Source organism: Scyliorhinus torazame, chromosome 5, assembly GCF_047496885.1.
Source record: "Scyliorhinus torazame isolate Kashiwa2021f chromosome 5, sScyTor2.1, whole genome shotgun sequence".
Classification (NCBI taxonomy): Eukaryota; Metazoa; Chordata; class Chondrichthyes; order Carcharhiniformes; family Scyliorhinidae; genus Scyliorhinus; species Scyliorhinus torazame.
In genome coordinates, this window is record NC_092711.1 from 204,304,810 (window position 1) to 204,318,234 (window position 13,425).

At 54.1% G+C, this 13,425-nt stretch overlaps 1 protein-coding gene across 3 annotated transcripts in view; it reads left to right on the top strand.

Annotated features, from left to right (window-relative positions):
- dock11 (dedicator of cytokinesis 11) overlaps nt 1-13,425 on the top strand; it is a 386,085-nt gene that overhangs the window by 335,967 nt on the left and 36,693 nt on the right. For all 3 annotated transcript variants that reach the window (XM_072505033.1, XM_072505034.1, XM_072505035.1), the window contains exon 48: nt 1,818-1,964. In XM_072505033.1, the coding sequence (XP_072361134.1) occupies nt 1,818-1,964 (147 nt within the window). The remainder of the gene's footprint in view (nt 1-1,817; nt 1,965-13,425) is intronic.

Here is a 13,425-nt window from a genome sequence, read left to right on the forward strand (position 1 = left end):
TCAGTTATCTTTACAGAAAATGAAGTACTTTTGAAATGTAGTCACCGCTGTGATGTAGCAACGGCAGTGGCCTCAGCAAGAAGGTCAGATGTTCAATTTGCGGATACTAGGAGCAGGCTGATCAACAATGGCAAGCTCCCACATAGGGCAATGTTATTATGAACAGTCTGCTTCTGTGATGTTGACAGAACTATTGGCCAAGGCACTGAGTGAACTCCCTCAACATTCTTCAAACAGTGCCATGGTATCTTGTGGATTTGCCTGAGAGGACAGAGAACTGAGAGATCTCTGTTTTAAATCCCATCCAAAAGATTGCAACTTTGACAGTGCGGCACTCCCTCAATATTGCACAGTTGTGCCAACTTAGTTTCTGCGTCAGCAAGTTTCTGCAGTGCTAATTTGAGCCTGTAACTCTCCGATTCAAAACCACAGCTGACCCTGTAAGTAAACATCTTGGGCTGGATTCTCCCAAAATGGGACTATGCTGCCGGCGTAAAAACACTGGCGTTTTATTCTGGAGATTCCTGGGATTAGGTGGAGCTAATTCACAGCCCTGCAGGAGGCTAGCAGGGACCCAGAGTAATTCACGCAGCTTTAGCTGCGGATACGGGCCCCCGCACTTCCGGTTTTCAGTCCGCACATATGCACAGCGGCATATGCCGAGCACTATGGAGGACTCTGACCGCAGAGCCACTCATGAAAACTAGACCGACCACCCCCCCGATCGGCCGTGCGCCCAAGCATCCGACCACAGGGATCTGTTCCCCGGCCACTTATAAGGCTCCCCTGGTGTCCGATGCCCCCGCTCCCCCACCAGGGCGGTCGCAGACTAAGTCCGCAGCCTCTACGCGGGCATCCTGACCGGCACTAGCAGTTTAGTTCCACGCCGTCGGAAACTCGGCCAGTCGGGAGCAGAGGATCACTGGGCTGGGCTCTTGTCAATGGGCCCCCAGTCGCGCAGAGTACTCCGTGATCACACCGATTCTCGGGTCCCAATTTCGTTGTGAAATTGGATTCTCCGCCGCCATGCTAAACGCGATTTTGGCGTGGGACTGCAGAGAATCCAGCCCGTAGAAAATGTACAATCTGGGCACTGCATTCTCCAGTTCCTTGCTCTGTGGGCCCGGTTTGGATTAGGCTTTCTGCAATTTTTAACTAGAAAATGAATGCCAATGTGTAATGCTCACTCAGTCTTCACTTAGCTACGATGCCTCTGTGCTGGGAGAAGAAATGTTAAAGTTGTCCACTGGTGTATTTACCATTTGGGACCCAAGACTAAATGTATGGAATGCACCAGTTCCATCCCTAATTGTAATTGGAAATCAAGGAAGGTGCAAGGCCATTAACACAAGATCATAAGAAACAGGAGCATGAGTGGGTCATAGGATCATGGCTACATCAATTCTACTATACCTTGATTCCCTTAGTATCCAAATCTCTTGGAGCAGAGAATTTGAGATTCACAACTCCAGCGAGAAATAATTTCTCCTCGTCTCAGTCCTAAATGATTGGCTACTCACTCTGGGAGTATGCCGCCATGTGAAACAATCTCTCAGCCTGTCAAGCCCTCTCAGATTTATTTTCTTCCAGCAATTATCTCTCATTCTTCTCAACACCAGATAATATAGTCCTTCTGACTCAGTCTTTCCTCAACCTCTCATGACAATTTAATGGTTGGTCTTATGATTCTGTCTTATGGTCTTATGGTTTTATGATTCTTCATTGTACCTCCTCTCAGGCATGTGTAACCTTCCTTTAGCTTAGGAATTCGCAATGATAAATTCTTTATCTTATTGGGTGCTTATTTTGTTTAATAGAGCTTCTTTGAAGAGGAAGATGGAAAAGAATACATCTACAAGGAGCCCAAACTGACCAGGCTGCCAGAAATATCTGAGAGACTCCTCAAGCTGTACGGTGACAAGTTTGGAGCTGAGAATGTGAAAATCATCCAGGATTCTAACAAGGTATGTCGTGCCCTTGTTAGGGAATTGAGGTCCAGCTTTTCATCAATGAGGGTGCTATTAGAAGAGAGTTCCAGGATTTTGACCCAGTGACAGTGAAGGCCCAACGATATAGTTCCAAGTCGGGATGATGTATGGCTTGGAGGGAAATATGCAGATGGCGGTGTACCTGCTGCCCTTGTCCTTATGGATGGTTGAGGTCACAGGTTTGGAAGATTCTGTCAAAGGAGCTTTGATGAGTTCCTTGCAGCAAATTCCTGATTTGGGCCTGGTAGATGGTGGATAGGCTTTGGGAAGTCAGGAGGTGAGTTACTTGCTGCAGGATTCCTCACCTCTGACCTGCTCTTGTAGCCACAGTATTTATATGGCTAGTCCAGTTCAAATTTGGTCAATGGTAACACCCGAAATGTTGATAATGGCCGATTCAGTGATGGTAATGCCATTGGATGTCAGGAAGTGATGGTTAGATTCTCTCTTGTTGGAGATGGTCAACACCTGATACTTATTTGGTGCAAATGTTTCTTGCCACTTATCAGCACAAATATGAATGTTGTTCAGGTCATGCTGCATTTGGGCACGGACAGCGTCAGTATCTGAGGAGTCATCAATGTTGAACATTGTGCAATCATCAGCCAACATCCCCACCTATGACCTTTTGATAGAAGGGAGGTCATTGCTGAAGCAGCAAAAGATGGTTGGGCCTAAGACACTACCCTGAGAAACTCCTTCAGTGATGTACTGGAAGGAGTGGCATGGTAGTACAGTGGTTATCATTGCTCCCTCACAACACCAGGGACCTGGGTTCAATTCCGGCATTGCATGACTGTGTGAAGTTTGTACATTCTCTCCGTGGCTGCGTAGATTTCCTCCGGGTGCTCCGGTTTCCTTCCCCAGTCCAAAGATGTGTAGGTTAGGTGGATTGCCCATGATAAATTGCCCCTCGGTGTCCAGGGATCTGCAGGTTAGATTAGGGGTATTAGGCAGTGTGTATCGGTGCAGATTCGATAGGCCGAATAGCCTCCTTCTGCACTGTAGGGATTCTTTGATTCAATGAACTGAAATGGTTGAACTCCCAACAACCACAACCACCTTCCTTCCTTTGTGCTTGGCGTGGAGATTGCCCCTTTCTGGCCAACACAGCAGAAGAGGGTCACCTGACTTGGAGGACCAACTTTGACTAAGAGTGTGCAATCACCTAGAAGACATGTAGGAGACTGGGGCAGCTGGTGTGCTGTTGGCCTCTACGGTTTTTCTTATGAATAAATATCTTTTGTGTTTCTAATGAAGTCTGTGAATGTGCATAATTGCATCTGGCAACGGGGATAAAATTATCCTCACACTGCCTCTGGCCCAACATCTGTGAGCATCCTGTTTTAATCTAAGTCTGAAGAAAAAAATACTCACTCTAATGCCTGTCTTTGGACAAATGGGCCCATTTGAGATGTTGAGATATTGGCAAACCCTGAGTGGTGTAGAGTCGAGGAGGATCTACCACTCCGAGCTGCATGGTCAACGGAGAGGGCATGGTGGGACCCACTGTTCAGAATCCACAAGAAGGGCGAGCAAGGTGCAGAGGTGAACCTCCAGTCACCTTGCTGACTGGGAGGCGAGGAGCAAACACAGAACAAACCTGAATTGGCCAGTAAAAGTTTAGAAATGTACAATAGGGGGATCAGACGAAGTAACCCTGGGAAGCAAAAGCTGAGATTTTGAGTGTGAGGAAAGTGGAACAGAAGATGAACAGAAAAAAAAGAGTTGCTGCAAGGTTGTCCACACAAAAGAGGAAAAGGAAGCACAAAAAACAGGCTTTGGAAGAACAGGAAAAAGAATGGGGAAAACACAGAGAATGCTGGCAGCGACTTGCAGCTCAGTAAAAAAAGTTGGCAGTCTTAAAGTGGAAACGTATTTAAAGTGGTAATGCACTTAAAGCAGCAACCACAAGGAGAAACAAGCAGCTATCGAAGGAAAATTAGAGATGATCCCAGATAAAAGGTCCATAACCAATGAAGACCTTGTGGATGATGTAATGCAAGACCTCAAAAAAGAGGCATCAAAAACCCCAGACGGAGGGCACTGGAAGACCCCAGAAGGAGGGCACTGGAGGACCCCTGAAGGAGGGCAATGGTAGATCTCAGAAGGAGGGCAATGAAAGACCCCAGAAGGGTGGCAACCAAAGACCCAGAAGGAGGTCACTGAGAGAATGGAAGCAAGTCAATGCTTCATTGGAGACGGACCTGACCAACAGTGAAGCCAAGAGGGTCTGGCTGAAGTTAACACAAGTAGAAATGAAGGTTCCAGTTATGAAATGTATATGTCCAGTAAGAACATGATGGATTGCCCTCGGAAGAAACACAGAAATGACTACAAAAGAAATTAGGAACTATGAAACATAAAGAGGAATCATCAAATAGCATGAAAGTCCTAGAGAAGACATTAAAACTTCATGATGAAATGTGTGCTGATGAACAATGCAATTTTCCAGCACCCATGAGCATTGAAGCAATTCAGGGTTACAAATAGGCGAGGTAGATGGTTAGAAGAAAGCAGAAGAGAGAGATGTGGGAACAGGATGAGATCAGGGCATTAGGATACTCTTCATGTGTAGGATAAAGACCAACACTGACTGGGTGGAACAACTGTTGCTGCGTCGTAATTTTGATAATAACTCTGTCTGAGGAGGCTTTCAGACATCAGGAGATTGTATATGAGCAAGTGCAGGTTATTTCTTTGTTAAGAGATGGTGTTTGGAAATGTTTTATTGCTGCCTTTGATGTCGCAACCAAAATCTATTGACCTGTTCCCCTAAGGTGCCAAAAGTGAAAAGATTAATGCGCTTGGAGCAATGGCCCAATGCCTTTTCTCTTTAGCACTTTGATTGCCTCCAACCATCATGGGCTGGATTCTCCGATTTTGAGGCAATGTCCAGAGGACGTGTTGAGTCATACGATGGAAAAGTCGGCGCCCGGTGGGGGACTACCAGCTATGCCACGTGAAGCCCCCGGCGTTCCTGACATAAACGGCTGGAAAATTGCTGGGTCCGTGGCTGTGCATGCGCACAGCGACGACCTGCAGTGGTCGCGTCGTACAACATGGCGCCGGCCGCATGCCAGATAGTTGCGTGGGGCAGCACGGTAGCGTTGTGGATAGCACAATCGCTTCACAGCTCCAGGGTCCTAGGTTCGATTCCGGCTTGGGTCACTGTCTGTGCGGAGTCTGCACATCCTCCCCGTGTGTGCGTGGGTTTCCTCCGGGTGCTCCGGTTTCCTCCAACAGTCCAAAGTTGTGCAGGTTTGGTGGATTGGCCATGATAAACTGCCCTTAGTGTCCAAAATTGCCCTTGGTGTTGGGTGGGGTTACTGGGTTATGGGGATAGGGTGGAGGTGTTGACATTGGGTGTGGCGCTCTTTCCAAGAGCCGGTGCAGACTCGATGGGCTGAATGGCCTCCTTCTGCACTGTAAATTCTATGATAGTGCGCCCCTCACCAACCCCGGACCACACACCCCCCAGCCTCTGCTGAAGCCACCCCCCCCCAGCCAGCAGAACGGCTTCCCCCCCCCCACCCCCCCCCGACTGTGGAGGCGCTGGACACAGTCCTCAGCTGTGATGCGAGGTTAACGAAAACTCAGAGCACAAGTGATCCACGCCATCGGGAAGTCGGCCCACAGGGGGCAGAGCATCGTGGGAGTTCCTTCAGGTAACGTCCTGAGGCTGCCCGAACGACGTGCGCTGTACTCACCAATGATGCCGTTTTGGAGGGAGCGGAGCATCCAAAAAGAGTTGCCGCCCCCCATTTCGGCGTCAAAAGGGATTCTCCGCCCGATCGCCGAATTTGATCGACGGCGGCAAGCGGCGAATCACGCCCCATATCGTTTTCATTCCCAGAAGGAAAAATCAGTAACAATTGAGAAATACAAATATTGGTCTGAACCGTTTTTGCCTATTGAGTTATCGGCCTGTGACAATGGCCTAGTCTTGATACATGTCCACAAAGATGGACATAGCCATTCTAAAAACCGTTGACCAAGGCTCAACTTTGAAAGCAATCTTGATAACATTTCTGGATTGGCAGGGTCAAATGTTGCATAGGCTAGCACTGCTGGAAGCTCTTTGACAGAGGATAATTGATCTATAAATGGTGAAGCATATTTGAAGGAATTACAGCTAGCGTGCAGAAATCAGAGCGGCATCTAGCTTAGATGCAGGTTGAGGCAGATAACTATTGACGCACGCAAAAAATAGAATGCAGAAGGAGACTTGCAGAGTTGCTATCAGATTAGTGCTATAACCCAGAATATGTTGCCAATACCACCAGGTCTAGTGTTTGTTATAATAGGGCCACGATCAGCCACGTTCAGTGGGTAACGCACTCACAAAAAATCTTTAAGTCAGAAGATCGTGGGTTCACTCCAGAGACTTGAGAGGATATCCCAGGTTTTCCCTCTCAGCTGGATATAAAAGATTCCTTAATATTATTTTGAAGAGGAGCAGGGCAGTTCTCCCAATTCCTGGCCATCATTTAGCCCTCAAAAAACATCATTAAAAGATCAGGTTTTTCGCCAACACTTCGGGTTGGTGGCAGGGTCAAGGGAAATGCCGATTCGGGCGAGCCACAGATTTGAGCCAGGGAGGTGGGATGGAAATTTTCGGAAATGGGAGGAGAAGAGGATTAAGACACTAAAAGATTTGTTTCTTTGAGGTCGGTCTGCAGTTCTTAAGGAGCTGGAAGCGAAGTATGGGCTGGAGCAGGGGGAAATGTTTAGATACATACAGGTTCGAGATTGTGCCAGAAAGGAGATACAGAGCTTCCCGGTGGAGCCGGCCTCCACATTGCTGGAGGAGGTGCTGACGACAGGGAGACTGGAGAAGAGGGTAGTGTCAGCGGTTTACGGAGCTATTTTGGAAGAGGACAAGGCACCACTGGATGGGATCAAAGCAAAATGGGAGGAAGAGTTGGGAGAGGATATGGAGGAGGGGTTCTGGTGTGAGGTGCTCCAGAGAGTGAATGCCTCCACCTCGTGCGCGAGGTTGGGGCTGATACAGCTGAAGGTGGTATACAGAGCACAGCTCACGAGGGCGAGAATGAGCCGATTCTTTGAAGGAGTAGATGTGTGTGAGCATTGCGGGGGGCCCCGCTAATCATGTTCATATGTTTTGGTCCTGTCCAAAGCTGGAGGATTACTGGAAGGAGGTTTTTAGGGTAATTTCTAAAGTGGTGCACGTGAAGCTGGACCCGGCCCCCAGGAGGCCATATTTGGGGTGTCGGACCAGCAAGGGTTGGAAACGGGTGCGGAGGCCTCGTTGATCGCCCGAAGGCGGATCCTGATGGGTTGGAGAGCAACCTCCCCACCCTGTGCCCTGGCGTGGCGGGGGGACCTGTTGGAATTCTTGACTCTTGAGAAGGTTAAGTTTGAACTGAGGGGAAGGATGGAGGGGTTCTACAATTCATGAGCATTATTCATCATGCACTTTCAAGAACTGGATAACATCGAACATTAGTTGGGGGGGGGGGGTGGGAGGGTTCGGGGGAGGGGGGTGGTGTGTGTTAATGGTGACTATAGGTGATTCCTGATTCCTTTTTGTCATTTGTTTATCTGAACATGCGGGCTAATGTTTGGGGTCTGGGGGGAGGATGGGATTGTTGTTATTGCTATGGGGATTGACATTCTCGTTACTGATTATTGTTTATTGTTGGTGGGTGTAAATTTGGGGGAAAATGTGAAAAAGGAGGAGAATAAAAAGTATTTTAATAAAATTAAAAGATCAGGTTATCGGGGCATTACCTCACTGCTTCTTGTGGAAGCTTGCTGTGCATAATATTAGCTGCCACCTTCCGACGGAACGAGTACACTTCAAAAGCACTTTTAGATCATGGCTGGTATGTTCAATTATTCTCTGAATCTAATCTCTCTCTGGAGATTTCCTGGTGATTCATGAGTGATCAATAAATCTGATGCTGACTTGTGGAAAGTAGATGCCTAGATATCTGCCCCAAGTGGGTACTGTTGACTCTCGCCCTCGCTTTCTTCAGTATCAAGGTGAAAACTTTCCATTGATGGCTCAGAGTGATAACTCCGATCATCTGTGGGCGGGGAGAATCAACTTGTGCTCCCCCACAGTTTCCGTTGTGTTTGAGGTGATTAATTCAAGACGCAAGTCATACCAAGAACCGTGCTAAACAGGCCCCTTCACACAATAGAGGGTAGCAGCATGAAACAAACACTGTCATCGTCGAGAGGTAAGAGAACCATCAGAGTAGCTTCAACAAATCATTCAAATGTTGTAATACAGATTAACACGATGCAAGCGAAGCGTTGTAGCTCGTTCCTAGAGGAATGCACGTCAAAAGCAGAGAGGTTATGTTAAACCGAAGTAAAACCTCAGGTTGTCCGCATTCAGTGCACTGTGTTCATTTCTGCGGCGAAATTCTCCGGAAAGTCCGCCGATCGGCGCAAAAAACGGCGCAAATCTCACTTGCGTCACGTCATAAAAATGGGACGATAGTCTCCGGCCCGAAATGGGCTAGCAGCGACGTAACGGGATCCGCGCTTGCGCAGTGGTTCACGCCGTGCAGCGTCATACGCGCTGCACGGCGTGACGGCTCATAAGGCCGCGCAGCTCCCCCCCACCCGACCAGAACACCCGACCGCAACACCCGACTGGATGGCTGGCCGTCGCTCAGCCCCGAGGTTCGAGTCACGCGATGTGGAGGCGCTCCTGGACGCAGTGGAGCAGAGGAGGGACGCCCTGTATCCCGGGCACGGCCGCAGAGTTGCCCCACGCCACAGCCGGCGTCTGTGGAGGGAAGTGGCAGAGGCCGTCACCGCTGTGGCCCTGACACCACGGACAGGCACCCAGTGCCACATGAAGGTGAACGACCTCGTCAGAGCAGGCAGGGTGAGCCTCCCCATATCCCCCCTCCCCCATATCCCCCCTCCCCCATATCCCCCATATCCCCCCTCCCCATATCCCCCCTCCCCCATATCCCCCTCCCCATATCCCCCCTCCCCATATCCCCCCTCCCCCATATCCCCCCTCCCCCATATCCCCCATATCCCCCCTCCCCCATATCCCCCATATCCCCCCTCCCCCATATCCCCCATATCCCCCCTCCCCATATCCCCCCTCCCCATATCCCCCATATCCCCCCTCCCCCATATCCCCCATATCCCCCCTCCCCCATATCCCCCCTCCCCCATATCCCCCATATCCCCAAGTGAATCCAGCCCTAACCTGAACCTCTGCAATGCACGCGCAACCGATGGCGTGCATTCATATACCTGCCTAACACTGTTGCCTTTTACCCCTGCCACCACCACCCCCCCCCCCCCCCGCCACAGGAGAAGCGCGCACACAACAATAGGGAGCATGTGAGGACTGGAGGAGGGCCCGCTGATGAGAGGCCACTGACCGTACACGAGGAAAGGGCCCTGGAACTGGCTGGCGGACCTGAGGACCGGGAGGTTGCTGATGCAGAGGTCGGGGGCCCACGAGCAAGTGAGCCACCAACAGCCCGTACCCATATCCCCCCTCCCCTATATCCCCCTCCCCCGTATCACCTGATCACTGCCTGATGTCTAACCATGCATGCTTCATTGTGTATCGCAGGACCAAACGTCCAGGCACCCATCCCCGCAGATGCACACCGCCCGCAGGATGCCCCTCGGAGACCACAGGAGATGGAGAGACCCGCACCCTCCAGCATGCGACGCCCGCAGGATGCCCCTCGCACACCACGGGAGACGGAGAGACCTGGAGCAACAGGGAGACGACACCCCGTCACGTGCGGGAGCGACCACCCAGCGATGAGGGGGGCAGCCACAGGGCCCCGTCACATCCGAGCCAGGACACCACTATCCAGGACACCACTATCCAGGACACCCCTACCCGGGACACCACTACCCGGGACAGCACTACCCAGGACACCCCTACCCGGGACAGCACTACCCGGGACAGCACTACCCAGGACACCCCTACCCGGGAAGACGAAATACCGGACAGTGACTCAGAGTGGATGGGTGGAGACGAACCCCCACCCCAAAGTGCCATGGAGTCAGAGTGGGACAAAGAGCACGACACAACGCCACTGCTGTTACCAACACCCTCCACCATCGCAGAAACACTCACAACGGTTGGGCACTTTAGTGATGAGGCGTCTGGTACACTCACTGGTGCGCACAACACAGCCGTCCCGGTACAGCAGGTGGAGGTAGGAGCAGCAGAGGGACCGGGCGGTCGGAGGGCAGCCGAGGCCAAGCGAACATCTGCATCCCAGATGGATCCCGGGTTCCTGCAGTTACCACACCCACACATAGATCCGATGCAACCACCGACACGGAGACGAGCGAAGAGGGTGACGGGTGGCTTGCGGCGGCTGCGGTCGCAGGTGGAGGAGTCCACCCGCGTCCAGGAGCTGGGAGTGGTCCCGGTCATGCGTGCCACCCAGGCTGACAACGCACGGGTGGCGTCGGCGGTGGAGGCAATGGGTGCGACGGTGTCAGACATGGGGAACGGTGTGCGAGGCCTGGGGCCTTCCGTGCAGGCGGCGTCTGTGGCCCAGGAAATGGCTGCCCTCTCACAGGAGGCCATGAGCCAGTGCCAACGCCAGATGGCAGAGGCGTTCAACGCCATAGCCCAGTCTCAGCAGGCCATGGCCCAGTCTCAGCAGGCCATAGCCCAGTCTCTGCAGGCCATGGCCCAGTCTCTGCAGGCCATGGCCCAGTCTCAGCAGGCCATGGCCCAGTCTCAGCAGGCCATCGCTGAGGGCATCGGCGCCAGTGGCCATGTGCGAGCCGGCGTCGCACTGTCACAGACAGGGTTTGACAACCCCCTGGGCTCCATGGCTGCAAACCTGCAGACCCCTGTCGATACCAGCACGGGCCTCCAGGACTGGCAGCGCCAGATGTCGGGGGCGCGTCGGATGGCCAGTCCGTTCGCATCCCCCACCCATGTAGAGGCCTGGGGGCCATCGGGCACCCCGAGGGAGGAGGAGGTGGTGTGGTCCGTCCCGGCTCCCTCTGTAGGGGAGGTCCCGGTACACCGCGACACCTCGGACTCCCCGCCCTTCCGCCCCAGGTGCATCGGGTGGGCAACGGGCAGGACAGGCTGGCAGCTCGCCATCCCAGTCGCCCGGGCCGCAGCCTGGCCCATCTAGGCCAGGACGCCCCAGGAAACGGCCGCCAAAGGGATCCAGTGTCAGAGGGCAGGAATCACAGGAGTCCACCTCCAGTTCTGCTGTACCGTCTGGGGAACCACGTCGACGTAGTCAAAGGGCCCGTAAGGCCAAACAATTAGACACTGAGTAAGTTGGCACGGGTGCAGGGCACAGATGAGTTTTAGGGGCTAGGGCACGTGCATGAACTCCTTTGGTTATTAAAGTCAATGTTACACCGACCGAAGCTGCCTTTGTGCTCTGTCCAAAGTATGCGGGCGTGTCATGTACGTTGAGCGCAAGTGTGTGTGTGACGGGTGGTCTTACCTCTGCCCCAGGTGAGTCTGCCCCCTTCTCCCTGGGCCGCCATCAACATCCCCCGGGCAGAGGACGGGACCGTGCGCTGCAGTGTCACAGCCGCATGCAGGGATGGTCCGGGTGGATGGTGGTACTGTGGCCATGGGTCAGACATAGTCCAACGATGTAGAGCCAGGAGCTCATCGCAGGGCGGGTTGTCATCATCCTCCATGGCCTGCGATAGACACGCGTCCACCCGCAACTGGGTGAGCCCGGCCCGTTGTGCCGCCGGTGGATCGGCAATTGGGGGGGGGGTGGTGTGCATGCGGGTGGGGTGTGTGGGGTTGGGGAGGGGGGTGAGGGTGCTGGGTGGGTGGATGGGTGGGGGGTGTGGGTGGTCGGCTGTTGCCATGGTGTGCGGTCTGTGGCCATACTACCCGATTCCCACGCCCATCTAGTCAGTGAAGCGGGCGGCTATCAGTCTGTCCGTGCCCGCTGGGCCAGCCGGTAACGGTGGACAGCCACCCGCCTGTGTCTACCCCGTCTGCCCTGACCATTGCCCCCATCCCCCTCATCTGGGGAGGACTGGGCCTCTTCCTGCTGCTCCTCCACTCCGCCCTCCTCTGCCTGCGGCACATCGCCCCTCTGCTGGGCTATGTTGTGCAGGACGCAGCACACCACAATGATGCGGCCGACCCTATCTGACCGATACTGGAGGGCGCCCCCAGAGCGGTCCAGGCACCTGAAACACATCTTCACCACGCCAAAGCACCTCTCGATCACTCCCCTTGTCGCTACATGGGCATCATTGTAGCGGTTATCCGCCTCATTGCGTGGCCTCCGTATAGGAGTCATCAGTCACAATCGCAATGGGTAGCCCCTGTCGCCCAGCAACCAGCCCCTCAGCCGGGGATGGCGTCCCTCGTACATGCCGGGGATGGATGACCGCGACAACACGAATGAGTCGTGTACACTGCCTGGGTGACGGGCGCAGACGTGCAGGATCATCATGCGGTGGTCGCAGACCACCTGTACGTTCATCGAATAGGTCCCCTTCCTATTCGTGAACACGGCCCTGTTATCTGCAGGTGGCCGCACGGCGACGTGTATCCCATCGATCGCGCCCTGGACCATGGGGAACCCGGCAACGGCAGAGAAGCCCACGGCCCGGGCATCTTGGCTGGCCCGGTCCACGGGGAAGCGGATGTAGCGGTGCGCCATGGCATAAAGGGCATCTGTCACTGCCCGGATGCACCGGTGCACCGATGTCTGCGATATGCCGGACAGGTCCCCACTCGGTGCCTGGAATGACCCCGTTGCATAAAGGTTCAGGGCCACCGTAACCTTGACGGACACGAGGAGAGGGTGTCCCCCGCCAGTGCCACGCGGTGACAGGTGTGCCAGCAGGTGGCAGATGTGTGCCACGGTTTCCCGGCTCATCCGGAGTCTCCTCCTGCATTCCCGGTCCGTGAGGTCCTGGTATGACTGCCGGGGCCGGTACACACGGGGCGCCCTCGGGTGCCTCCGTTGCCGTGAGGCCGCGACGTCCTCCTCGTCCTGTCGGTCAGGTGTCCCTCCAGCCTGGGCGGCTGCCGCCTGCCCCTCTGCGGCAGTCTGCGCCGCCTCTCTGGCACGCTCCTCCTCCTCCTCCTCCTCCTCATCCAGGGCAACATAGATATGAGCGGCTGCCACCACGGCGGCCAACATCGCTGGATGGTCTGAAAACATGACGGCCTGGTGGGGGGGGGGGGGGGGAACGACAACATGTCATCATTGCCCATATCCCCTCCTCCCCCCAGCCAGGTGGCATGGGCCGCATGGGTCCAACTGTTGGAGGCTGGCACCTGGCCAGGTGGACCAACTCATTTGCCCTCCCATCACCCTCCTCGGCACGGACCCCCTCCCCAACCTCCACCCCGGCACGGACCCCCTCCCCAACCCCCAACCTCCACCCCGGCACGAACCCCCCCCCCCCAACCTCCACCCCAGCACGGACCCCCCCCCCCAACCTCCACCCC